The sequence below is a fragment of the Emiliania huxleyi genome (assembly GCF_000372725.1).
Source record: "Emiliania huxleyi CCMP1516 unplaced genomic scaffold EMIHUscaffold_8, whole genome shotgun sequence".
NCBI lineage: Eukaryota > Haptophyta > Isochrysidales > Noelaerhabdaceae > Emiliania > Emiliania huxleyi.
Window position 1 is genome coordinate 977,584 of NW_005196021.1, and position 25,084 is coordinate 1,002,667.

The window sequence follows — 25,084 nt, forward strand, 5'->3', positions numbered from 1 at the left end:
TTAAGAATTCTCCGTCTCTTTCCCCCCCCCGCCCAGACAGGACTGATTTTTTCGTTGGGGAGAAGGTCAAGGGCTGTCCGAGCCTGGCTGTTCTTGACCTTTCTACCGTCACACCGCCATCGCCGTCGGGGAGAGGGGGGACGACACTGCTTCAGCAGCGTGCATGCACCTCGATCCTGTACCGTGTTTGTTGTTTATGACCCCCCCCAATGAACACACCAGTGAGGGAGGGCGAGACGATCGAGGGGTCCCGTACCACGCGGAATCGACCCTATCCAGTGCTCAAGTGCTCAAGAACCTCGGAAGGCTCTCTTCGGTCGATCAGCCTGCAAGGAAATCCGCGGCCATTGCAAGGCTGTAATCGCAAAACTGGCAGCCTTGCAGGACTGTCTAGCACATCCATCGTCCCCGGGTGAGCTGCCGGCCCCGCCCGTCCCCATCCGCCGACACTCGCAATCCGTTCCCAACGCGCGCCTCACCGTGTCTCTCACTCTCCCCGTCAAAGGATCCAACAATGTTGGCACTGAAGCTGATGCTGATCGCTGGATCCAACGCTCTGCCGATTAACGTACCGGACGGGCAGGAGTACCGTGTGCTTGACCTCGACACGTCGTGTACGGAGGCAGGCCATGACATGTACGACAACCCGCAGCACACGAAGTTGAAGTGCTGCCCTGGTTCCGAGGAGAAAGTTGAGCCATGCCGTGGCGTTGACAACTGCTACTTTTGTCGCGAGGAACCACGGACTGTCTACGAGGTGTTCAACAAAGGGGGAAAGGCGACGATCCGTTCCGTCGACGATCCCAGCGTCGTGAAGCCGTTGCCGACCGCCGGGCCTCTGACCATCAGGGGGTACCGCTGCTCTGACGCGGCATCCATCGGCGAGCCGTGGGAGATGAACCTCGAGAATGTCGACTTCGCGGGAATTGACTGGCTTCGAGACGGCCAATGCTGGGACTTCGCCAGCTACAATCCACCTGCTGCCAACAACATGGTGCAGATGTATGAGCTGACCATCAAGGATATGGCAAAGTTCGCCACCTCCAAATACTGCGAGATCAACAAAGGGAAGGTGACTGATCCTGATCCTAACTGCACCTCTGGACATACCTTTGGCGGGGCTGAGTATCATACTTTCAATGCGGAGGGGTTCTGGGCTCTCAAGGGCACCAAGGAGATGATCCTCCACTCCCGTGAGGTCTACCGCTTGGGTTGTGCGATGGACGAGATTGGGTGCCCCAACGGCTCCTGCCAGGCGAACGACGAGGCGCTGGTGAATATGGTGAAGAGTGCCTACCTCCAGATGTGTGATATGGTTTGCCCCAACCCCGAGGGGTGCTGCAAGTCGCGCGAGGGTTTCTTCTACTCTCAACAAGACCCGTGCTCGGATGAAAAGTTGTGCACGACTTCTGGCATCTGCGAAGGTCAGTGGTGGCCGCATCGCTACGTCAACATCCCCCCTTCGTCCTCGTCCTCCTCCTCTGAGTGAGCAACTCAGTGAGAAGCGCCCCCATCGGGCAGTCTTGCGTTCGAATCCCAAGGCATCATCTGCCGCTCTGTCCACTCGCTCGCTCTCTCTCCCACCCCCTCCCCCCTCGCTGTTGTTCACTATAGCGTTCCTCTGTCCATTGAAACTCGTGTCGTCTCTACCCACCTACGTCCGTGGCCTTTTGTTTTTGTGCTTGAAAGGTTTCGTAATCGACCCTCTTTAAGGTCTAGGTAAGGTCTAGGGACGTTGACTCGGAGTCAACGACTGATCTGTGCATGTGGCAGAGTTGGGCAGCTCTGGCTCGGCTGTGTGCGTCCGAGAGTCGAGATAGAGCATATAGAGCCGAGAATCTCGTTAAAGGTGCGCTAAGCCTAAGGCCTAGAGCCGTACAAGGGAGGTGTGCGCATGGAGGTGTGTCTTAGTAGGTGCATTTAAAAAGGTGGCGCGGTCGATCTCACACGTGCGCGTGTCAGTGGACAGTGCACCTCAACACCCAAACCGCCTCATTTTTATACGATGATGCGGCCGCGGCGCGCGGGGCGCGGGGGGGGGGGGGGGGGGAAGAGGCAAGAGCGAGAGCTGCGCGGTGCGAGCGAGCGAGCCAGTGCAGGGGATACTTCCGCCCGCCCCGCGAGTCGCGCTCCGCAGAGAGGCGTCAGCGACGCATCAGCTGCTGCCGTAGCAAATCCGCGGCGCTCCGGTTGGCGTCGCTCGAGCCGCCCTGCCTCGGCCTTGGCGGCGGCCCGCCACCGCTGCCGCCGTGCTGGTACGGCGGCGGCGCGCCCGGCGGCGGGCGCGGCAAGTGCTGATACGGCGGCGGGTGGTGCTGGTACGGCGGCGGCGCGTGGGAGGGGTACGGCGGCGGCGCGTGATGCTGGTACGGCGGCGGCGCCTGATGCTGGTACGGGTTGTGTGGCGGCTGCGGGCGCGACATGCCGAGCTGCTGCCGGAGCAGCGAGGCGGCGCCGCCCACGCCGCCGCCGCCGTACCCGGGCGGCGGCCCGGGCGGCGGCCTGGCGTACGGCTGGTGGCGCCCGTCCGACCGGCCGTGCCGCACCGGCCCGGGTCCTCCCCCGCCGGCCCCTCTCCCCCGCCGCGATCGTGCCTGCCGCCCTCGCCGCCGAAGCGGACGTGTGTGTTCTCGCGCCCGCCGCCGCCGCCGCCGCCGCCGGGGTGCGGCGGGCTGCGGCCGGTGTAGGGATGCGGAGGAGAGGAGGGGGAGGCGGAGGAGGGGCAGGGGGAGTACAGTAGTACCCTGGCGGCGGGCTCACCGGGCCCGCCGCCAGCCGCGCGTCGCGTACGCACTACCTACCTAAGGGCTGCTATCCCGGGGTGGCGATGGCGTCGGCGCTCAGCTTCCGCTCGAGGTACGAATCAGGCCTTTTACCCCATCAGCAAGCTTCCGCGCGAAAAAAGAAAGGATTTTACCGGACAGGCATGTTCCGCACGACAGTCGACACACCGCTCGATGCTCGCGCGGCGAGCCGCGGGCGTTAGCGCGCATATAGGAGTAGCAGCGCTTCGGTGCCCGGGCCTCGCGAGCGGGCGAGCGCGGCCTCCGGACGGCTCCCAACCCTGTTTACTTGTCGAGCGCCTTGAGGTCCTCCTTGCTCCAGACGGAGGGGAAGCACTTTGGCACCAGCTTGCGGATCAGGGGGAGGAAGGCGATGAAGAATGGGAAGATGACCGAGATGTACGGGTTTGGCACCTTGGTCAGGGCGTAGAGGACGGCGAGGCAGGAGAACTGGAAGAGCGTGAAGAGGTGGAGCGGCTTGCGCGCCACCTGGGTCACGTAGTCGTACTGCGGGTACTTCTTCGTGTCCCAGATGAGCCACAGCCAGAGCCGCTCGTACAACTGCACGCCCGGCAGCGCCTATTCAGTTGGCCCGGGTGTGAAGAGACGCTGTTCACACCTCCTTCACCAGCCACAGCCCGGCAGCGCCGTGACGCCCATGTAGAGGAAGACGCCCGCCAGGACCACCTTCGGGATCTTGGTGAGCACCGCAGAGAGGCCGAGCGCGGCGAGGAGGAGGCAGTGGATGCCCAGGTGCGTCACCCGCTGCTCGACCACGTTGGTCACCTTGGAGACCGTCTGGCCGTGCTCGTTCTTGGAGTCCTCGCGCGTCATGAGCGACATGAGGTGCGACATCGAGCGGACGGTCGCGGCGTGCGTGAAGGGGAGGCCGAAGAAGCCGCAGATGGGGTAGATGAAGATGCCGCACACGAGGAGGTCGAGGTGGTACGCGCCGCCCTTCTTCAGGTTGTGGTCCTTGCGGTTGATGAGCAGCGTCGTCAGGTTCTGGTCGAGGTAGCCGAGCACGGCGAGGCCGAGCGCCGGCACGGCGGTGAAGAAGATGAAGCCGACGCCGGGCGTGTCGTAGCCGGAGGCGGTCTCGTCCCCGAACGGGTTGACGAACCAGCCGCGCGACTCGCCGGTCCCGTTGAGCGTCGCGGTGGGCACAACCTCGTCCGGCATGTCGAGGCAGGGCACGTCGACGTCGCGGAAGCCGTAGTTGATGCCAGAGTAGAGGAGGATGGAGAGGGTGACGCCGTAGTTGGCGATGAGCTTGCGGACGAGCGGCGTCGTCTCGTTGCGCTTGGGGAAGGCGCGGCACCACATGGCGGTGAAGTAGGTGAAGAGGCCGAGCAGCGTGCCGAGGAAGGCCTTTGCGCGGTTGGCCGGCGCCGCCGGGTCGTCGCCCTCGACGTCGGGGTCGGCGAGGTAGAGCTTGATGAGGGTGGTGAAGGCGCCGACGATGAAGATGATCGAGATGAGGAAGGAGAAGATCTCCTCGGTGAATCTCGTGCAGACCTTCATGCACGCCGAGAGGTCGAAGAGCGCGACGAGGATCGTGAAGAGCGAGCACCACAGTGCCTGCCAGACGCGCGCCGCCAGGAAGTCGACCTCCATCTGCCAGGGGGGCGGGGGGGGGGGGGGTCAGCGGCCGGGTGGGAAGGGGGGGAAGGGGAGAGGGAGTGAGGGGGGAGTGGGGGGGGAGCGCGCCCATTGGCAGATCTCGTAAAAGACGACGGTGAAGGCGAGCTCGGGGCCGGTCGCGCCGAGGATGCAGAGGGGCTGGCCCGAGAGGAAGGAGTAGATGAGGCCCGACATGCCAGACGAGATGATCGTCTCGATGACGCCGAGCTGGTTGTCGGTCGCGTCGGCGAAGGCGGCGCCGAAGGTGACGGCGGGGGAGAGGCAGGCGAAGAAGAGGAAGCAGATGGAGGCGGTCGTCTTCATGCAATTGCCGCCGGTGAAGGCCTCGGTCCAGTCCGACACGTAGAGCGGCACGCGGCGCAGCAGGTCGGCGCGGAGCCCGCCGGCGAAGCGGCCGGAGAACTCGAGCGGCTCGAGTTCCGAGATGGGCTTCTTCCCCTTCCGCCGCTTCGCCCCGCTGGATTTCGTGGCCACTCCCACCATCCCGCTCTCCTGGTCCGGCGTCTCGGGCACAGAGAACGGGTCAGCCTCTGCATCGTGGCCCGCCGTCGCCGGCGTCTCCAAGGCGTCCGCGACGTGGTTGACAGAGGAATAGTTGTCGTCGCCCGGGTACTCCGCCCTCTTCGACATGATGTGGACCTGACGGAGTGGGCGGGTGGGACCTGTGGTCAGCAGGGGTTTTCGAGCGGCCGCGATGCGGCTGGCGAGCCACGAATCGCAGATCTCGTTGTTCTCCGGGAGGCGGCGTGCTCGTCGCGGGAGGTGTGGTGGTCTCTCTCTCTCTCTCTCGGTTGTGAGCTCTTGTGCGCAGGCTGGGGAAGGGTTTGGGGATCTTTACCTGTGTCGAAGGACCGACGTGGATCGGGGACGGTTGTGCGTGTCTTCGAAGGGACTCTCAGCGCCGTTCACAGCCTTGTTATGTACGTCATATCAGTCACTGATAACAAGCACGGTCGATCCTTCGAAGCGATATACTCGTCACGTCACGCTGGACGGCTTGCACGGAGCCTGTGCCGGCACACAGGAAGAGCCGTCCGGCAAGAAGAGCTCGATAGGGAGCGAGGACCGTCAAAGGTGCTCACGCAGGAGCAGGCGCACATCGCTTCCAGGGAGGGGGGCGCACTTCTACTCACACCACATGCTAGGGGGGGGTCCGACCCCCCCCAGAGGCTTCACCACATGCTAGGGGGGGGGTCCCGACCCCCCCAGCACCTTCACCACATGCTAGGGGGGGGTCGTGGGGCCGAGGACCCCCCCAGAGACTCGTGGTCAGACCCTCCGGGCCCTTGATTTTACGCCTCATTTCGAGCATTTCGAGGGGGAAATCATCCTTTGGAGCTATATGAGCCTTGAGACTGGTCAGATTCTCCAAGATAGTGGACTTTCAGCCACGATTTCACAACTTTGGGGGCCAAAATCGGATCTCTGGCGGCTATTCCTAGCCCACGAACTGCTGGGGGGGTGCCCCCCACGTGTTAGGCAAGGGGGGTGGTCCGACCCCCCCCAGAGGCTTCACCACATGCTAGGGGGGGGTCCCGACCCCCCCAGAGGCTTCACCACATGCTAGGGGGGGGGGGGGCGTGAGTAGAAGTGCGCCCCCCTCCCTGGAAGCGATGTGCGCCTGCTCCAGGTTTCGGACGTCCGTGGTCCGTCATGGTGCGGTCAGTTCCCCCCAGGTTTGACCGCGCAGGTCTCAAAACTCGTCGAGCACTCGTAGCCTTTCTGCGACTCTGCGTGCTGCCGGCTCGGGAAGAGCAGATTTTGCAAGATATCTCAACGAGATCCGACATCTGCGCGGTCATTTTTGGAGTGATCTTACCGTGTTATGACGGAGTCTTGATACCTCTCGGAGCACCTCTAACGGTTCTCGCTCCCTATCGAGATCTTCTTGCCAGACGGCTCTTCCTGTTTTGCGGGGCGCGCTGAGCTCTGTGTCAAGCTCGAAGGGCAACGAAAACGAGTGCATCGCTTCGATAGACCGACCGTGCTTGTTACCATATACCAAGACCGATCTCACGTACACAGTTACACTCTAGACGTCCTGTACTCTCCCATCCGACAACCGGCAAGACGCTGTCGTGAGCCAGCCGCTCTTGCGGCAGCCGTCAGCAGAGAGACCGAGCGCGTCGGGCGGGTGGAAATCGAGATGGCGAGAAAGTCAACATTGCTAGGGCCGCCGGGGGGAGAGCTCTAAGAAGCGCACCCAGCGGGCCGGATGATCGGCATCGGGCTACGAGCAAGAAAGCCCCGACCCTTCATGGGGGGTGCGCGTTCGCAGGGATGAGGCCATAAAGTAAACACGGGTCTCCGAGGGTTAGTAACACGGGTCTCCGAGGGTTAGTCTGCGCTTTGGGTTTCCCCTAGCGGCGGAGCGCCCCCCCTCTACTCGGAGCTAATACACACCAGACTCAACACCACATACCGCAGGCACGGCCGCCAAAAGCCCACTCACAACGGAGCACTTGGAGCGGGGCACTTGTAGCTCCTGCTTTTTCTCGCGATGTCAGCCCCGCGGCGCCGCTCACGCCGCCTCGCCGCCGCCGCCGCCGCCGCCGCACACTGCCCCCTCACCGACCTGCCCCTTGAGCTTCTCGCGCGCGTCATCTCCCGCTGCGACCCCGCCGACATCGCTCGCGTCGCGGCCGTCTCGCTGCTCTTTCACGCCTCGCTCGCGCTAGAGGGCATCCGCTTGTGGGCGCAAGAGCGCGGCTTCGAGCTGCCGGCGCAGCCAGAGGGCGAGAGCTGCGCCGTCCGATGGCTGTGCTTCGCTGCGCTGCTGTGCGAGGCCAACCCGCCGGTGAGGGCGGCGGCAGACCGCTACCACAGCCTCTTCATCGACAGCGAGGGGCGGCTCTCGTCGTGCGGCTGTGCGCCGGTTCAGTTCCCAGGCATCCTTGGCCACGGCGAGGGCGTGACGCGGCTCAACACGCCGACCCGCCTCCCTTCCCCGCTGGGCGGTGAGCGCGCCGTGAGCGTGTCGGCTGGAGGCTGCCACAGCCTTGCCCTCACCGCCGGCGGCAGCGTCTGGAGCTGGGGCTTTGGAAGCCGCGGCATGCTGGGCCACGGCAACGAGCAGCAGCTGCTGCTGCCGAAGAAGGTCGAGGCCTTTGATGGCCAGCGCGTCGTCGCTGTGTCGGCTGGAGCACAGCACAGCCTCGCCCTCACCACCGACGGCAGCGTTTGGAGTTGGGGCTATGGAGGCTTTGGCCAGCTGGGCCACGGCGACGATGAGCAGAAGCAGCTGCTGCCGAAGAAAGTAGAGGCGCTGGCTGGCCAGCGCGTCGTCGCTGTGTCGGCTGGACTTATGCACAGCCTCGCCCTCACCGCCGACGGCAGTGTCTGGAGCTGGGGCAATGGAGCCTTTGGCAAGCTGGGCCACGGCGACGAGCAGTGCCAGCTGCTGCCCAAGAAGATCGAGGCCTTTGCGGACCAGCGCGTCGTCACTGTGTCGACGGGAGCGCACCACAGCTTCGCCCTCACCGCCGACGGCGCCGTCTGGAGCTGGGGCTTGGGAGCCTTTGGCCAGCTGGGCCACGGCGGCCAGCAGGCCCAGCTGCTGCCCAAGAAGGTCGAGGCCTTTGCTGGCCAGCGCGTCGTCACTGTGTCGGCGGGAGATTGGCACAGCCTCGCTCTCACCGCCGACGGAGCCGCCTGGAGCTGGGGCGGTGGAGCCCTTGGCCAGCTGGGCCACGGCGACCAACAGGACCAACTGCTGCCGAAGAAGGTCGAGACCCTTGCTGGCCAGCGCGTCGTCGCTGTGTCGGCTGGAGAGGCTAACAGCCTCGCTCTCACCGCCGACGGCGCCGTCTTCACGTGGGGCAAGGGCGAGAGCGACTGCCTAGGCCACGGAGAGGACCTGTCGAACCAGCTGCTGCCCAAGAAGATCAAGGTGTGGGCGCCGGGCCAGTGAGAGGGGAATCGTGAGTGACAGAGTGAGCTGCAAGCCTGCCTCTCGGCTACCTTGGCGGGGAAGGCGGCGGGCGGGTTGAGGGAAGACGCTCGGGTGTTGGGGAGGTGAGGACAACCATAGTCCCTCGCACGACACCGGGTACGGGACTGGCACTGCAAACTGATGAAAGAGAAGCATACAAATCTGGGGCACGTCATGTCGGAGCGTTGTTTAAAGGGGGAAAACTTGTTGGAGTGGGGTCGGTAAACTATCACACACCCACGGCCGGGGAGAGGTCTAACGAGAATTTAATAAATAAATAAATAAATACAACGGACATCCCAAGCTAGGGCTGGGGGTCGAGGACAGACACGTCCCCACCTTTGCAGGATTTTGCAAAAGCGAGGGGGGAGGGCGCATCGCCGCGCGGAGAGGGCTGGGCACAGGGCACAGGGGATCTCTCTCGCATAGGATATGCACTCGGCGGCACGAGGGCAAGGCTGGGCGTCCTATGTTTGTGCTCCCCCCCGGACCCCTCGCTCTCGGGCACTAACCATCTGACCACTCATCGACGGGGCTTGGCGAGCGGCCGCGCTGCGGGGCAGGGCTGGTGAGGATGGGCTCTGGCCACTCGCCCGTGCGGTTGTAACCGAGAATTTAAAAGGAGCTCATCACAATTTCTTTCTCACGCGATGTCCCCAAAGCGCCGCTCGCGCCGCCTCGCCTCCGCCTCCGCCGCTCCCTCGCCAGGCACGCCGCCGCCCACCCGCCTCCTCGACCTCCCCACGGACCTCCTCCTGCGCGCCCTCTCTCGCTGCGACCCCGCCGACATCGCTCGCGTCGCGGCCGTCTCGCTGCTCTTTCACTCCTCGCTCGCGCTAGAGGGCATCCGCTTGTGGGCGCAAGAGCGCGGCTTCGAGCTGCCGGCGCAGCCAGAGGACGAGAGCTGCGCCGTGCGGTGGCTGTGCTTTGCTGCGTTGCTGCGCGAGTCCAGCCCGCCGGCGAGGGCGGCGGCAGACCGCTACCACAGCCTCTTCATCGACAGCGAGGGGCGGCTCTCGTCGTGCGGCTGTGCGCCGAATCACGTCCTCCTCGGGCACGGCGAGGGTGTGACGCGGCTCAACACGCCGACCCGCCTCCCTTGCCCGCTGGGCGGCGAGCGCGCTATGAGCGTGTCGGCAGCATGGCAATCACCGCCCCCGACGGCGCCGCCAGGAGCTGGGGCAATGGAGCCTTTGGCAAGTTGGGCCACGGCGACCAGCAGAACCAGCTGCTGCCCAAGAAGGTCGAGGCCTTTGAGGGGCAGCGCGTCGTCGCTGTGTCGACTGGCTCTAGCCACAGCCTCGCCGTCACCGCCGACGGCAGCGTCTGGAGCTGGGGCGATGGTTTGCGAGGCAAGCTGGGCCACTTTGGCCAGCTGGGCCACGGCGACTGGCAGGGCCAGCTGCTGCCCAAGAAGGTCGAGACCTTTGCTGGCCAGCGCGTCGTCGCTGTGTCGGTTGGAGAGCGGCACAGCCTCGCCCTCACCGCCGACGGCGCTGTCTGGAGCTGGGGCGGTGGAGCCCTTGGCCAACTGGGCCACGGCGGCCAGCAGGCCCAGCTGCTGCCGAAGAAGGTCGAGAACCTTGCTGGCCAGCGCGTCGTCGCCGTGTCGGCTGGAGGAACCCACAGCCTCGCCCGCACCGCCGATGGCGCTGTCTTCACGTGGGTCGAGGGCGAGAGCGGCTGCCAAGGCCACGGAGAGGACCTGTCGAACCAGCTGCTGCCCAAGAAGATCGAGGCGCGGGCGCCGGGCCAGTGAGAGGGGAATCGTGAGCGAGCTGCAAGCCTGCCTCTCGGCTACCTTGGCGGGGACAGGCGGCGGGCTGAGGGAAGACGCTAGACGGCTGAAGGGCGGTGTCATACACACGCGGAAATGATTTCTTTTTATCTTTATCCCGTGTGCCCAGGTTGAAAGATAAATAAAGCCCGGCCCCTTGCCTCTCCTTAGATGCATCCCTCACACACCAAGATCGTGCAGGGCGGGGACACATGTCCCTAAATCCCATCTCGTCTCAGAGTTTGCCCGTTTTATTTATACCGCCGCTAGACTCGCTCTGCCTCTGTGTCCGCGCCGCGATGCGCCCTCCCCCCTCGCTTTTGCAAAATCCTGCAAAGGTGGGGACGTGTCTGTCCTCGACCCAGCCCTAGCTTGGGATGTCTGTTTTATTTATTAGCCCTCACGGCTCACGCCACACTCTTGCACCGCTCTTCCGCGTGTCGGGTTGTGACGAGGGGTGAGGGGACACGGATTGAAGATCCTCACACCAAGATCGTGCAGGGCGGGGACACATGTCCCTAAATGCCATCTCGTCTCAGTGTCAGAGTTTGTCCGTTTTATTTGTTCCGAAGCACGTTGTCGTCTCCCGCCGCCCATGTCTGCTAGAGCCGCAGCTGCTCGGTGTACGTCCTTTAGCGCGCTTACTGGGAGAAAAAGGTGTCAATTTTATTCCACCCTTCCACTTTAGATGTGTCGGACCATACTTCATCTCAGCCGTTTTTTTTTGACAGCCACAACATTTGCACACCGATATGACGGCTAGTGCTAGTCCCCCATCGGGAGGACGACCCCGGCTAGTCGCCGACCACACCCACAAAGAACCCTGCACAAAGATCGCAAGGGCGGGGGCCTGTTTCCTTTTTACCCATCTCACAGTAGAGAGACGTCCGTTCCATCTCCTAGTAGAGGTGTCCGTTTTATTTATTTATTACTAGCCGGGGTCGTCCTCCCGATGGGGGACTAGCACTAGCCGTCTGAAGTCGCGCGCCGCGATGCCGTTCGTGCAAGCCGCGTGTGCCTCCGCCAGAGCTCTGGCGCAGTGAGACAGGAGCCCTGTCCTTCTCCCACCCCTTGTTTGGTGTGTCCGTTTTATTTATGCCGAGTGCGTATCCTATGCGAGAGAGATCCCCTGTGGCAGTGCCCGTGCCCAGCCCTCTCCGCGCCGCGATGCGCCCTCCCCCCTCGCTTTTGCAAAATCCTGCAAAGGTGGGGACGTGTCTGTCCTCGACCCAGCCCTAGCTTGGGATGTCCGTTTTATTTATTATTTATTTGCCCGTTTTATTTATTCCTGATCGTCCTTACAAGATCCTGCTCGTGTGCAGGTGGGGACCCTGTCCTTCTCCCACCCCTCGTTTGGCGTGCGCGTTTTATTTATTCAATGCCCGTGCTCGATGCCGCACACAGCAATCATGAATCACATTCCGCATCAGAGAGCGCACGCGCCTGCTTGTGCAGCTTCGCTCGTGATGGCGGTGGCGAGCGAGTGCCTGGCGCCCACGATTGTCGCCGTCCAGTGCCAGGCCCAGCGGAGAGCCGTGCCTTGCGGCTGGGCTGAATAACAATCTCTGGCGTGGACGTTCGTGCGCGTCGCCCATCTCTCCTGGAGTCTACAGTCTTGACTGCTCTATTTATTAAGTCCTTGCGGTGCGGCATCGTCACTACGGACACAGAGCCCGCCGGAGTCTCCCGGGCAATTTGCTCGGTACCGCGCCAGCGGGCCTTCTTGATGAGCGAGTCGTGCTTCGCCGCCGTCGCCGCGATTCCCGTGCCGCCGCCACGGAAGGTGGCACGTGCTTTTGCGAAGCCCACTTTGCGGCCTTTGCCGCTTGCCCACCGCTTGGCTTCGTCAACGGGCGAGTGCCTTACCACACTCGCCTCGGCATCACTCGAAGCCGCGAGCTCGGATGCGGCCACAAGAGCGGCCTGCTTGGCACGCAGCTGCGTAATCGTCGGCCCGCGTGCGCGGCTCTTCACGGCCTGTGCCGGCGAGTTGGCGTTCACGCGCTGAATCATCATCGTCATGGCTGCTGTCTCGCTCGCTCGTGCGTCCTTGGAACTTGTGCCCGCCTCCTTCTCCTATGAGCTCGTATGCCACGTCGCCGCCTGTGTTTGGGTTTCTATGTTTGCGATTTGGAATTTGGTATTTGTCCAACTCTTTGTTTATTTATTTATCTCCTTAGCGAAAGGAACTTGGAGAGCACTCTTGGAGAATGGAGTGCAGTGTGCAGTCATCAGCCTCACATCCAGGGCCGGGGAGCTAAGATGCGCACCCAGCGGGCCGGATGATCGGGATCGGGCTACGGGCTAGAGAGCCCTGACCCCCAGATCGGAATTCTTCCCTTCCTCTACAACCCTCATATCTCGCGTTGATCGGTGTCGCCCATCCCACTCGCTCGGCGCACAATTACACGTGACGCACCCTCACCTGGCGGGCCCGGTGCAGCCTCCTCGCACCTCGGCGCAGGTGGTGGCCGTTTGTTTTCCGTTTGTTTGCTCTCCAGAAGGCGACGGTCCCATTCTGGTGCTCTCCAACCCGATCGTCCCGCTTCCACATACGAGCCATCGGCAACCAGCGGCGCAGCCCAGGGAACTAGTCGTGCCCGTGTGAGCTGTGAGCTGTGGAGCTCTAGTTGCAATCAAATTTAGCATTTCTGGCCCACCCAGTCAGAAACGCGTCGATCATCCTGCCATTACATGGGGACGTCCAAGAGGGCTCTCTCTCTCTTATTACGGGTATTTAGGAAGGTCTCCAGTGTTGGCACGATTGCATCCGCATATTTTATTTTTTAGGTTGCCGGAACAAACGCAGGGCGCACAAACTGGCGAGTGGCGAGTAGAGGCACACACGCACGCTCTCTCGAGGTCTCTTGGAGCAGAGCCCCGGCGAGTCCTCGAAAGAGCCCCAAATGGGTCCTCGGAGAGGGTACCCTGGGTGGGCGGGGCCTCTACTCGCCAGGCGCACTAACACTCAAATCGGGAATAAAAGAAATTCCCCGACGCGCCTTGTTGCACGTCACAGGACACAGCGTCTGAAATGCTGTGCTCGGCGTTGCTCGCCGCGCTTCCGCTGCATCCGCTCCAGCGCGAGACGCCGCTGGCGCACGTCGACGCGTCGATCCCGTTCGGCAGCGCCACCGTGCCGTCGGTCCTCCGTTGGTGGTGTGGCGACGAGAACCATGCGGCGGGCCCGCTCTGCGTGCGGCATGAGATCGCGCTGCAGATCGCCAAGGCGCAGGGGGCGGAGCGCCGCATCTCGCATGCGCAGCGGCAGTCCCTCCTTGGCGAGGCGGCGATGCGCGAGCTGAAGCACGCGCTGGCTGCATTCTGCGAGCGCGGCAACTCGACTGCCGGGCAGCGGAATGCGAGTGTGCTCACCATCTGCACTGGCGCGGCGGCCGCCGCGAGTCGCTACCCGCGCGAGTCGCAGCTGATCGATATGAACACGTGGTGGTGCGACCAGCCTGGCCACAACATGAGCCTCAGCTGCAGAAGACATGTCCTGCAGCTAGCTCACTCGGTGCGCCGCCGCTGCCTCCAACCAACACACACACACACACACACACACACACACACACACACACAAGCACGCACGCACTGCTCACGCGCACACCTCGCTCTCCGTACCGCTGCAGACGGCGTCCACCGCCTCCGAGCGCGAGGCGGTACACCAGCGCCTCGAGGAGCTGCTCGAGGATGCGACGCCGGAGGCACGCGGCTAGACGCATCACCTCCTGGGATAGACGCATGGGATAGAGGCAGGGACAGAGATCACCTCCTGGGATGATGCGACGAGGCACGCGGCTAGCTAGACGCGTCCCAAACACGGAACCTCCCAACCTCCTGGGCACCTCCCTAACACCTCCTGGGCACCTCCCTAACACCTCCTGGGCACCTCCCTAACACCTCCTGGGCACCTCCCTAACACCTCCTGGGCACCTCCCTAACACCTCCTGGGCACCTCCCTAACACCTCCTGGGCACCTCCCTAACACCTCCTGGGCACCTCCCTAACACCTCCTGGGCACCTCCCTAACACCTCCAGGGCACCTCCCTAACACCTCCTGGGCACCTCCCTAACACCTCCTGGGCACCTCCCTAACACCTCCTGGGCACCTCCCTAACACCTCCTGGGCACCTCCCTAACACCTCCTGGGCACCTCCCCCTCCTGGCACTCCCAAACACCTCCTGGGCACCTCCCTAACACCTCCTGGGCACCTCCCTAACACCTCCTGGGCACCTCCCTAACACCTCCTGGGCACCTCCCTAACACCTGGGCACCTCCCTAACACCTCCTGGGCACCTCCCTAACACCTCCTGGGCACCTCCCCCTCCTGGCACTCCCAAACACCTCCTGGGCACCTCCCTAACACCTCCTGGGCACCTCCCTAACACCTCCTGGGCACCTCCCTAACACCTGGGCACCTCCCTAACACCTCCTGGGCACCTCCCTTACACCTCCTGGGCACCTCCCCCTCCTGGCACTCCCAAACACCTCCTGGGCACCTCCCTAACACCTCCTGGGCACCTCCCTAACACCTCCTGGGCACCTCCCTAACACCTCCTGGGCACCTCCTGGGCACCTCCCCCTCCTGGCACTCCCAAACACCTCCCGGCTCCTCCCAGAGACACTTCCTAGACACTTCCTGGACACGTCCTGGACACGTCCCTCCCACCTCCTCGACATCTCCTCCTCACCTCCTAGACACACTTCAGTGGCACCTCCCAGACACCTCCAACCCACACAACCGCGCGCCCCACCGCCAGTGAGACCCCACGCCGCCCGCGCAGGGCCTCGAGGCGCTGCGTACCGACACCCACGCAATGCAGGCCGCCTACTGCGGACTCTCGGCCAATCTCGGGTCATCTCGGCGGCTCTCGAGCCCTCCCACTGCAAGCGAGTCACGGCGAATCTCGGCAAATCTCGTACTCTCGGGGAATCGTCGCCTCGCACAGGCCGCCTACTGCGGGCCGCCCGAGCGCGCAAAGCTGCAGATTTGCGCCGCGGGCGGGCAGGTGCACGCCGCTCTCCCACCGACTTAGCCCCCTCACCCCCCCCCCCCCCCCATCCCCACACGCACTCCACCCATTCCCCCATCCCCACCCGCGCACGCACGCACGCACCCCACTCACCCACCCATTCAGCCCGCTCCCACACTACCCCTGGCAGGAGGACGGCCACGCCGCGTCGCAGCGGCAGCGGAAGGGCAGCCTCGGGGGCGGAGGCGGCGGCAAGGGCGGCGGCAAGGGCGGCAGCAAGGGCAGTAAGCCGCGGCGCCACTCGAGCGGCGGCGGCAGCAAGCGGCCCTAGAAGCGGAGCAGCTCCCCAATCTCTCCGGACTCCACCTATCTCGTGCCCTGGTGGCGGGAGTCTGGTACCTTACGGGACTCCGTACTCCGACCTGCGCTCGAGAGGGCACGGACTGCCTTCGTATCCACCGTATTCACAGAGGCGCACAACCCCGGGCCCCGACATCGCACGGTGACAGTCAGGCATGCAACACCCGGGGTCCCAGGGAAGGCGAGCAAACCCCTTCTCGCGCGCGCTAGACGCCGACCGTATTCACTGTACTAGTACCGTGCCGCGGGAAGGCGTACTCACGCGGTGCTCTGAGGACTCTGCACGAGCATATCTCCCCATATCTCCCATATCTCCCCATATCTCCCCATATCCCCCATATCCCCCATATCTCCCCATATCTCCCCCTATCTCCCCCTATCTCCCCCTATCTCCCACATCTCCCACATCTCCCCATATCTCACGTAGGCGCGACCCACCGCCTGCGCCGGCGCCGGTCGGCGAGCGGCGTGAGCGGCGGCGTGAGCAGCGGCGAGGCGTTTGGCGCGCTCAAGCAGTGGTGGTGCGTCGAGATTCCCCCAGATTCCCCCAGATTCCCCCAGATTCCCCGAGACGAGATTCTCTCCGAGCGACCCGAGAGGACCCGAGAGTTCAGCCGAGAGGACCCGAAGTTGTACCCGCGATACGCCGCGGTTCAAGGTGCGTCGGTCCCGTGGCCCACCCCACCGACACTCGCTGCGCGGCCGCCGTCGTGTGGAGCCGCAAGGTGGCGCAGGGCGTGCGGCACCGACTCACTCAATGACTCAGGCGACGAGCTCGTTGAGTGAGTCATGTAGGTGGCGCAGGGCGTGCGGCACGTGTTTTGCGCCCAGGAGCCTCCCGCCCCTCATACCCCCCCCCCCTGCCTCCTGCCCCCCTTCCTCCCCCCTTTGCCCACTGTTGAATCTTTTCGCCCCCCCCCCAACCCCTTTCCCTTAAGACCAAACGGTTTGTACCCCGCCGGAAACCCTTTTTTTGGGACCCAGGACACGCCCGGAGCAGGGCTTGTTTCCATTCATTTGGCCCCTTCCCCGGCGGGCGGCAGAAGAAGAGGCCCTCCGAGGCGTCGGCCGGGCGTTTTGCGGCTCGGTGGGCGCGACTTTTTGTCTCTCCCCCCCCCCCCCCCCACACACACCCCTCCACCTCCCTCTCCCTCTTCCTCCCTCCCTCCCTCCCTCCCTCTCCCCAGGCGGTGTCTGCCTCGTCATGGCGAGCTTACTTCTCGCCGCGGGCGCCGTCGGCTGGACGCTCAAGAAGCGGAGCGGCGGCGCGAGACCCGTAGATGCCTTGCCTCCCGGTAGAGGCCTTGCCCGAGCAGAGGCCTTGCAGAGGCATCCCTGTAGACTTGCACCCCCTCCGTGCCCACCGCCCGCGCCGCGCGCACGCCTCACCGACACGCCGTGAGTCCAGCCTCAGCCGCCTGCGGTACGCATGCCCCAGGCAAGAAGCCCGAGGTCGAGGTGATGGTGCCGGTTCGCGCCGTCGCCCTCACGGGTAGCGGCACAGCAAAGAGTCCGAAGCCCGGCGTGCGCGCGCGCTTGTTCCGGCGGCTGCCGGGGATCAGAGAGTCGGCGTGCTCGCCCGCCGGTGGCACCGCGGCCTCACACGCGGCGGAGCCGTGAGGAGCTCCTCGGCTCGCTCGTGCGCATCGAGGAGTTGCGTTTTGGCAGCCCCAAACAGCCAGCCGCCACTGCAGCGGCAGCCGACGACGCCAAGCTGCCGCCCTCCGGCGCGAGCGAGGCGGGGGGTGAGCGAGGGCGGACGATCGCCGTCGTCTCCCGTCGTGGTGCGCTCCGGTGGTGGTTGGGGGCGAGACTCTCCTCTCTCGCTTCGTGGGTGGGGCCCGCGGCGTTGGCGCCGGCGGGTGAGGCTGAGAGGCTGAGCAGTGAGCACTGACCAGCACTGTCGCGCTGTGGAAAACGATGGTGATCAGGCGTGGTTCGAAGCATCCAGCGAGAAGGCGAGTCGGGGCGAGCCGGGAGAGGTTCTCGCTGGGAGAATGATCTCGCGGCGAGACGTGGCACAACGCCACGAGCACGTCGTTGTCTTCGAGAGTATGATTTTTATGGTATGTGAATTCTCTCATGAATGTATATGAGTATGTGTGCCAAGTGCCATCCGAGACTAATATTTGCGCAAAGCGATCTCAACGATCACAAATATACTTCAAGTGCGGGCGGATCCGTCGACTCGGGTCGGCGAATTACTTAGTTTTCGCGCGGCGTGCGGCGCGCTCATGGCTCCCAGCCAGCGTTCAGCAGCTTTCTTGCTGGCTACGCTGCTCGCCTACTGCAAGTTCCACCTCACGTCCGCCGTCGGCAGCGCGAGTAGCAAGCGCAGGTGCCAATCGCCTACGGAGATGTTGGCGAATGCGGCAAAAGTGCTGCACTGCACGCCTGAAGGGGTGCACCACATGGATTCTAAAGATCAGTACGACGACCTTATCAGAGATCTATGGGCTGGCGACTTCACACAAAGTGGACGGGGCGATTCATTCGCGCCAATCCCATTCAAGTGGAGCTGTTCGAGAACATGCAGGTCGACGAATTGACTGCATGGCCTCGCTTTGAGGGCGTTCTCAGCTGCCTGTTTCGGGCTCGGTCGCAGAAGATCGTCCCGCTTGAGACCGCCGCCCTATCAGTCAGCTTCAAGCACTACCATGTGGCGCACGTGCTCTGGGACACCATGTCGTATTCCACCAAAGCAGTCATGTCCCGCAAATGGACAGAGGCCTAGGCGCTGCCGCTCCTGCGCGAGCAGACGTCCCACCTCGACACGGGCGGCGGAGAGGGGAGGGCGGCGCTCGCCGTCGACTGGCGCTTTGCGCGCGCGGCGGCGAGCCAGCTCTCCGGTGCGCACGACAGATCTGCGGCGGGGCTCGCTGCGCCTAGATGCCGGAGCGCAGACGCCTAGTTCTCCGCCTCGAAACTGGACTCGAGGCTTGGCTGCGGGAAGCCGCCGCCGCACCCTCACTCCCGCCGCTTCATGCACTAGGCTCACTTCGGCGGCTGCCCTCGCGGCGGGCGCAGTCGCGAGCAAGGCTGCGGGCACCGCGCTCCGCGGAGGCTGTTGGAGACTGCCCGAGATCACACCCGAGATGACCCGAGATTGGCCGAGGCAGGCGCCGCTGCTGGGGCGGCCGCGGGAGTAGCGGGCAAGGCCGCGGCAGGGGCGACCGCGAAGGCCGCCGGGGGCGCCGTCGCGAGCTCCTCCCTCGCCGGCAAGCTCGCCGCGCCGTTTGTGACCAAGGCAGCCACCGCGGCGGGGGCGGCGGCGGCGGGCGCCGCGTCGGGCGCCGCGGCGGGTCCGGTTGGCGTTGCGGTTGGTGCGGGCGTGGGGACCGGCGTCCTAGATGCTGGATGCACTCCAGTTGGCACTCGGGCAGGCACAGTTGTCCTCCTTCGTACGAATGGGGACTCTGATGCGCCCCCGACGCAGGATCGGCGTCGACTTTGCGCTCGCCAAGGGCGTCGAGCTCGCGAGGAGGCGCGACTTTGAGGCGGACACGGCGGCCGCGCTCGGCACGGCGCACGCCGAGTGGCGCGAGCTGATGGGGGCGGAGCTCGCGAGGTGATTCGCCGAGATCGACCGAGATTGACCGAGAGTGGAGGTGGTCGGGGCGGTTGTGAGAGCAGCGTGCGCCCCGAGAGGGGGCTGGTGAGCTGGCGGGGAGGAGGGGAGAGGAGGCCACGTGCAGTCACCCACGCGCCGCCTGGCTTGTGTGCGCTGCAGGTACATTGATGTGCTCGTGGACGATGCCGTGCAGCTGACTGCGAACGCGCAGACCAGTCCTCGTGAGTGACGTGTGAGGAAGGGCGGGCTTGTGAGCGGGGTGTGGCGGTAAGTGTAGAGGCGTGCGCGATGAGATGCGATGAGGCACGGGAATATATATCGGTGTGAGCAATTGTGTATGCCAGGCCGAACGAAGGCTGGCTCAGCCGCCTCCCGGCGTGGACCCCCACGCTCTACTGGTGCTGGTGCAGCGAGCCGAAGTACGCCGAATCCGTTTTTTTCAGCTTGTCGCTCTTTTTTATGTTCGATCGAACTAAAATCGAACAAAAAGAAAACTGCTTGGACCCAGTCTTTGCTCGCGTTCACTCCACCGTTCCTCTCGTTGATGATCTGCATCCTCGCGACCATCGTTGCCCTTCCCACCGTATGTGCCTCTCTTCCTCCCGACTCCTGCGTGCACGCCAGATTGGGCGGGCGGCGGGCGGTCGTCGGACCGGCGGACGCTTCTCGCGAGTCTGTCACCGAGCCGCCGGATGCGGCGACCATCCCTCGCGAGATCCTTGAGGCGACGGTCATAGATGGCTCAGACGCGGTCAAGCACTTCAACCTCGAACGGCACTCGCCTGAGGCGGCGCTCTCCGCGCCGCCCGACTTGACCGCGAGTGTGGGCTCGACCAGTCCGTGCGGCGCGCGCCGCACCATGTGGGGCGTCGAGCGCGAGTACAACCGCGGCTGTGTAAGCACCTCTGCGCCGACGCTGCTGCTTCTCCTCCTCGCAGCCTGCGGCAGTGGGCTGCTGCTGCTCCGCATCCTCGCAGCCGGCGGCGGGCTGCTATGCAAGTGGGCGCAGCGCTTCGGCGCAACCAGCGGCGGCGGGCTGTTGGGCATGTGCGCGCCGCGCTCCGGTGCAGCCTTGGGGCAGCGAGCCAGCAAGGCGGTCCGTCCCCGGCTGAGCAAGAGTCGCGGCTTGGTGGCCTTCCTGCTGCTGCTCTGCTTCCTCCCCGTGGCTCGGGCTGGCTCGGGCGAGGCTGGCTCTGGCGAGGCTGGCTCTGGCGAGGCTGGCTTTGGTGAGCAGGGCTCCGGACTTTGGGGGGTGCCGCCGCCGCTGCCGCCTCCGTCTCCGCCCTCGTACCCGCTCGCATACTACACCGTCACCACGACGCCGGGATCGTGGCCTAGCGAGGTGAGCTGGGACTTCTGGTGCGGCGGCGAAGTCGTCCTCTCGTCGGTGCCCTACACCGGTTCAGACGAGTGTCGGTGGGGGCTCTGCCCAGACTTCCAGACCGAGTACGGCGTCTCCCTCTCGCCCGGCGTCGAGTGCGAGCTCGTCATGAAGGACTCGTACGGCGACGGCTGGGACGGCGCTAGCTGGTCGGGCCTCGGGCAAGAGGGCCTCGCCGTTGCCGACGGGTATGAGGAGCGGAAGTCTTTTGTTGTGCCGTTTGCGCCGCCCTCCCCGCCGCCCTCCCCGCCGTCACCACCGCGGTCACCGCCGCGGCTGCCGCCACCGCCGCTGCCCCCGCTCGTCCCCGGCGAGGCCGTCGCCCACACGCCTCAAGGCATCCGGGACGAGATCAACAAGGCCGTGGACCAGGGCCGCAACGCGAGCGTCTTCATCCCGCCGGGCGCCCGCCTTGCCTTTAGCAGCAACGTCGAGTGCAGCGGCGACATGCACCTCTCGGTCCGGAGCAGCGGGGAGGGCGCGACGCTCGACGGCAAGAAGAGCTCCAACATGTTCTACATCTCGGGCGGCTGCAGCCTCTACCTGGAGGCGCTGCACTTTGTGGACGGGCGTGCTGGTTATGGCGGTGCGGTGTACGCTTATGGCGCTGGCGACATTGCGATGAAGGACGTGTCCTTCACGGGCTGCGAGGCCAGCGAGGTGAGCCGCCCCTCTCTCCCACGCACCGCTCGGCCCCGCAAGCCCTCGCCACTCTTAGTCGCATGTCTCTCCCATTGCCTTGTGGCTAGCCTGAGCAGCCCCACGCCCCTGACGCCCCGCTTGCACTGTCGCCCTCGCGCAGTCCGGAGGAGGTATGAACGTGTACCGCAGCGGCGACGTCACGCTGGAGGGCGCCAGCTTCAGCGAGTGCACGGCTGTCAAGGTGCGTCTCCCACGCCCGCACACGCTTGCCTCCCCCCGCACACACACGCTCGCACGCCATCACGGCGCCGGAAGCGAGAAGAACAGATTGACGACGGGGTTGCAAAGGGGGGCACGATTTCCCCAAAGGGCCGCTCTGGGCCTGCCCGCCCTCTCTCGCTCTCTGACGGCCTCGCCGCTCATGCCTGCCCGCCCCAACTCGCGCAGGACGGAGGAGGCATGTTCGTGTACAGCAGCGTCGGCGTCTCGCTGGACGGCGCCAGTTTCAGCGAGTGCACGTCTGGCAGGGTGCGTACGCCCGCACACGCTTGCCTCCCCCGCGCACACACGCACGCACGCCATCGCCTCAGCCAGAAGCGAAAGAAGAAGGGAGAGGGACAAGGGGTGGCAAGGGGGGCACGATTTCCCCAAAGGGCCGCCCTGGGCCTGCCCGCCCTCTCTCGCTCTCTGACGCCCTCGCCGCTCATGCCTGCCCGCCCCAACTCGCGCAGGACGGAGGAGGTATGTCTGTGTGGAACAGCGGCGACGTCTCGCTCGAGGGGTCCAGCGTTGTCGGTTGCACGAGTGGCTCACGTGCGGTGCCGCGCGCCCCCTCCACAAGAGGGTGCACAGACTGAAACGGGAGACCAGACTGTGTTCTTTTGTAGGCTCTTTATCTCACTGCCGTCGACCGCTTAGCTCTCACCAACTCGCAGTTTGTCGACAACATTGCGAGCCAAACCCCCGCTGCACTCTTCTTCACCTCCCGCATCGCTGCCACCGACTCGATCCTCCGCAACACGACCTTCTTCGGCAACTCTGCGCCAGGAAACATCACAATCCTCGCCGCCTCGCCTCTAACGTGGGACTGCCCGCTCGGATCTTGGATGCCGAACGTCGGCCAGATCGACGGCGACCTGTCCGGCTGCAACAGGCTCTGCGCGGAGGGTCACTACGGGGACGCGTCGAACCACATCACCTCCGACTGCAGCGGCCCCTGCTGGCTCGGCCATTTCTGCCGGGAGGGATCCGTCCTCCCACAGAAGTGCCCCGCCGGCACCCACATGCCCAACAGGCGGGCGGCGAGCATTTCGGACTGCTTCCTTTGCGCGCCCGGCCAATACCAGCCAGAGAGCGGCCAAGAGGAGTGCTTGCCTTGCGCCGCGGGCTCCTTCTCCCCCGACGTGCGCAGTGCCGCCTGCGAAGCCTGCCCGAAGGGCGGCGTCTGCGAGGACGCGGGCGCCGCCACTCGCCTTGTCTGGCAGCCTTGCCCTGCGGGAAGCTTCAACCCGAACAGAGGCTCCAGCTCGAGCGCGGCGTGCGAGCTGTGCCCCATCGGCACGGCGAGCGCGGCACCAGGGGCGGAGAGCAGCGAGACGTGCGAGCCCTGTGAGCCCGGCTATTTCGCCGCCACGCATGGCCTCTCCAAGTGCGAGCGCTGCTCCGCCGGATCCTACCAGAACGACACGGGCGCGACGTCCTGCCGCGACTGCGAGGCGGGCAGCTACTGCGAGCCGGGCGCGTCGAGGCCGTTGCCTTGCGAGGGCGGTTCCTACTCGGACAAGACGAACCTGTCGGCCGCGTCGCAGTGCGCGCCCGCCGATCCGGGCTACATCGCTGCCCGGGGCGCCACCGAGCAGACGGCGTGCGGCGAGGGCAGCTTCGCCAACGGCACGCGCAACGAGGTCTGCGAGCTGTGCGCCGAGGGCTCCTACCAGGGCGCGACCGCCGCGAGCGAGTGCACAGCCGCCTCGCCGGGCTACTTCGCCACCACGGGCTCGACGCAGCAGACGCCGTGCGCCAAGGGCAGCTACGCCGTCACGTTTGGCCTCACCAAGTGCGAGCTTTGCGCTGGTGGGACCTACCAGGACGACACGGGCGCGACAGGCTGCCTCGCGTGCAAACAGGGCAGCTACTGCGCCGAGGGCGCGGCGGCGCCGCTGCCGTGCGAGAAGGGCAGCTACTCGCGCGCAACCAACCTCACCGCCGCGAGCGAGTGCACGGCCTGTCCCGCCGGCAGCGCCTGCTCCACGGGCAGCGTCGAGCCGACGCCGTGCTCGCCTGGCACCTTCGCCGCAGAAGAGGGGCAGGCCAAGTGCGAGGCTTGCCCTCCCGGCACCTCGTCGGATCGAGGCAGCGACTCGTGCGACGCGTGTGAGGCTGGTCGTTATGCTGCCAACGCCGGCCAGGGCCTTTGCAATCGGTGTCCTCATCCCCTCAGCTCGGTCAACGGCAGTACCACCTGCTCGTTTTGCATCGACGACTACTACTTGCGGAACACCGTGGCCGACCCGGAGGAGATCTACAAATCCCCAGCCGAATACTGCAAGCCGTGCCCTGGACGGACGTCCGTACGTCCCTTTGTGTTCCTCTCCCCGTCCGCCAGCGAGACGCTCTGTCGCTGGCGGCCGCAGTTTTCTGTGACGACAGCTCGGGCCAGCCGAAGGAGACACTCGACAAGTACCGGTTCACCGGCCACGACGGCCTGAGCGACAGCCTCTGCAAGGCGTTCCTGGCCGGCAAGTTCGTGGGCGTTGATTACATAAACGGAGCCAACGGCGTGCTGGACTGGATGGGGGCCTCCCTCCACGCTCAGCGTCTCCCGAGGATCCACGTCAAGGACCTCTACGTCATCCCGAGCAAGATGCGACGCTTCGGGGCCTTCCTCAACCTCCTTTTCGTCGGCATCGGCTAGAGGGTGACCCGTGTGACGCCATTCGAGACATCGAGCTGCGCGAGGCGTGCCCTGACGGCGAGCTCCTCGCGACGCGCGCAACCGCCGCACAGCGCCTCGAGCCAACTGCTGTACTCAACATCGAGCGGCGAGCGCGGCGAGTGCGGCGAGGAGGTGCTCTGAGAGAGGAGCGCACTTTACTGACACTAGTTAGGACAGCAATCTCGAAATCCGTTTCCTTTGAGATCGATCATTTTCCCGCAGCAAACTCAGTCAGCAAAAAAATTAATCGGACGATGAGCGCAGAGGAGTCGTTTCGATTCACCATCCCATAGGCCCCGACTCGGCAATTCGTCGCACGTCCCAGGTGCACGCGCGCTCTCCATATCTTTCTCCGCCCCTGCTGCAACCGGTGCGGACTGATTGGCTCTAGGTTACCAATGATTGAAGGTATCAAGGACGAGCCCACTCGTGGCGGGCTCGGTACCAAGCGGGTGCTCCTTTTCACTGCAGTCTCCGGTGCGAGCGTGCGACTCACACGCGTGTGCATTCCGTCTTCTCGTCCAGATCGCGCTTGCACCGTCTCCCCTGCAATTTCAATCTCCAATGTCTCAGCAGCCTCGAGACGACACGATGGACGCAAATGCCCCGCATCCATCAGCCAATTGCCCATCACACTCCCTTCGCTTCAGCCGGCACGGGGACCGCACCAAACCTCTGCTGTCACCCCTCCAGGGTGCCTCGCGCTGGCCGGCTCTCTCGCCATGCACGCCTCTGCCCCCGCCCCGGCGCTCAAGCGGGACAGCGGCCTTACCTCTCCTTCGACGACCGAGAAGCAGCTCAGCATGATTGGTGTGGGGCAGTTCCAAGACGCTACCTGCACCCCATCCGCCTTGCGCCTTCTGGCCACGTTGGCTCTGCTGACATGATCCTAGGTGTAGACCCGGCCACCACCGAAAAAATCCTCAAGCTGTCGGCGCGGCCGGAGGAGAAGTTGGACAACCCGTTTCCGCTCGATTGCATCGAGGAGGGCTACAAGGAGACCATCTACGATAAGCTGCCCATCGAGTACGAGCTCCCCATCTTTGGCACGGTTCCGATTCGATGCAAGATATGCAAGTGCTC

The 25,084-nt window shown here is 64.8% G+C and overlaps 6 protein-coding genes across 6 annotated transcripts; 4 read left to right on the forward strand and 2 right to left on the reverse strand.

Annotated features, from left to right (window-relative positions):
- Positions 1 to 384: 384 nt before the first annotated feature.
- Positions 385 to 1,704, forward strand: EMIHUDRAFT_433048 (hypothetical protein). The gene is made up of 2 exons (XM_005759630.1): positions 385 to 412; positions 506 to 1,704. The coding sequence occupies exon 2, from the start codon at positions 515 to 517 to the stop codon at positions 1,487 to 1,489; it is 975 nt and encodes a 324-aa protein (XP_005759687.1). The 5' UTR covers positions 385 to 412; positions 506 to 514; the 3' UTR covers positions 1,490 to 1,704.
- A 1,364-nt stretch (positions 1,705 to 3,068) lies between these two features.
- On the reverse strand, positions 3,069 to 5,057 carry EMIHUDRAFT_198643 (hypothetical protein; the record flags this gene model as incomplete). The annotated part of the gene is made up of 3 exons (XM_005759631.1): positions 3,069 to 3,362; positions 3,438 to 4,364; positions 4,521 to 5,057. 3 exons carry the CDS (start codon positions 5,055 to 5,057, stop codon positions 3,069 to 3,071), a joined length of 1,758 nt encoding a protein of 585 aa, XP_005759688.1.
- Positions 5,058 to 11,561: 6,504 nt separating this feature from the next.
- EMIHUDRAFT_198644 (hypothetical protein) lies at positions 11,562 to 12,157 on the reverse strand (the record flags this gene model as incomplete). The annotated part of the gene is made up of 2 exons (XM_005759632.1): positions 11,562 to 11,674; positions 11,842 to 12,157. 2 exons carry the CDS (start codon positions 12,155 to 12,157, stop codon positions 11,562 to 11,564), a joined length of 429 nt encoding a protein of 142 aa, XP_005759689.1.
- Positions 12,158 to 16,676: 4,519 nt separating this feature from the next.
- EMIHUDRAFT_198646 (hypothetical protein) lies at positions 16,677 to 17,092 on the forward strand (the record flags this gene model as incomplete). Its single annotated transcript, XM_005759633.1, has 2 exons — positions 16,677 to 16,767; positions 16,911 to 17,092. The coding sequence occupies 2 exons, from the start codon at positions 16,677 to 16,679 to the stop codon at positions 17,090 to 17,092; spliced, it is 273 nt and encodes a 90-aa protein (XP_005759690.1).
- A 614-nt stretch (positions 17,093 to 17,706) lies between these two features.
- On the forward strand, positions 17,707 to 19,354 carry EMIHUDRAFT_448542 (hypothetical protein; the record flags this gene model as incomplete). The annotated part of the gene is made up of 6 exons (XM_005759634.1): positions 17,707 to 17,874; positions 17,949 to 18,131; positions 18,207 to 18,321; positions 18,592 to 18,808; positions 18,909 to 19,040; positions 19,203 to 19,354. 6 exons carry the CDS (start codon positions 17,707 to 17,709, stop codon positions 19,270 to 19,272), a joined length of 885 nt encoding a protein of 294 aa, XP_005759691.1. The 3' UTR covers positions 19,273 to 19,354.
- A 233-nt stretch (positions 19,355 to 19,587) lies between these two features.
- On the forward strand, positions 19,588 to 23,980 carry EMIHUDRAFT_198648 (hypothetical protein; the record flags this gene model as incomplete). The annotated part of the gene is made up of 8 exons (XM_005759635.1): positions 19,588 to 20,269; positions 20,417 to 20,637; positions 21,052 to 21,084; positions 21,227 to 21,307; positions 21,514 to 21,594; positions 21,798 to 21,884; positions 21,954 to 22,233; positions 23,700 to 23,980. The coding sequence occupies 8 exons, from the start codon at positions 19,588 to 19,590 to the stop codon at positions 23,978 to 23,980; spliced, it is 1,746 nt and encodes a 581-aa protein (XP_005759692.1).
- Positions 23,981 to 25,084: the final 1,104 nt, after the last annotated feature.

Coding starts and splice junctions, on each gene's coding strand:
- EMIHUDRAFT_433048 (XM_005759630.1), top strand. CDS start 515: ATGTTGGCACTGAAGCTGATGCTGATCGCTGGATCCAACGCTCTGCCG.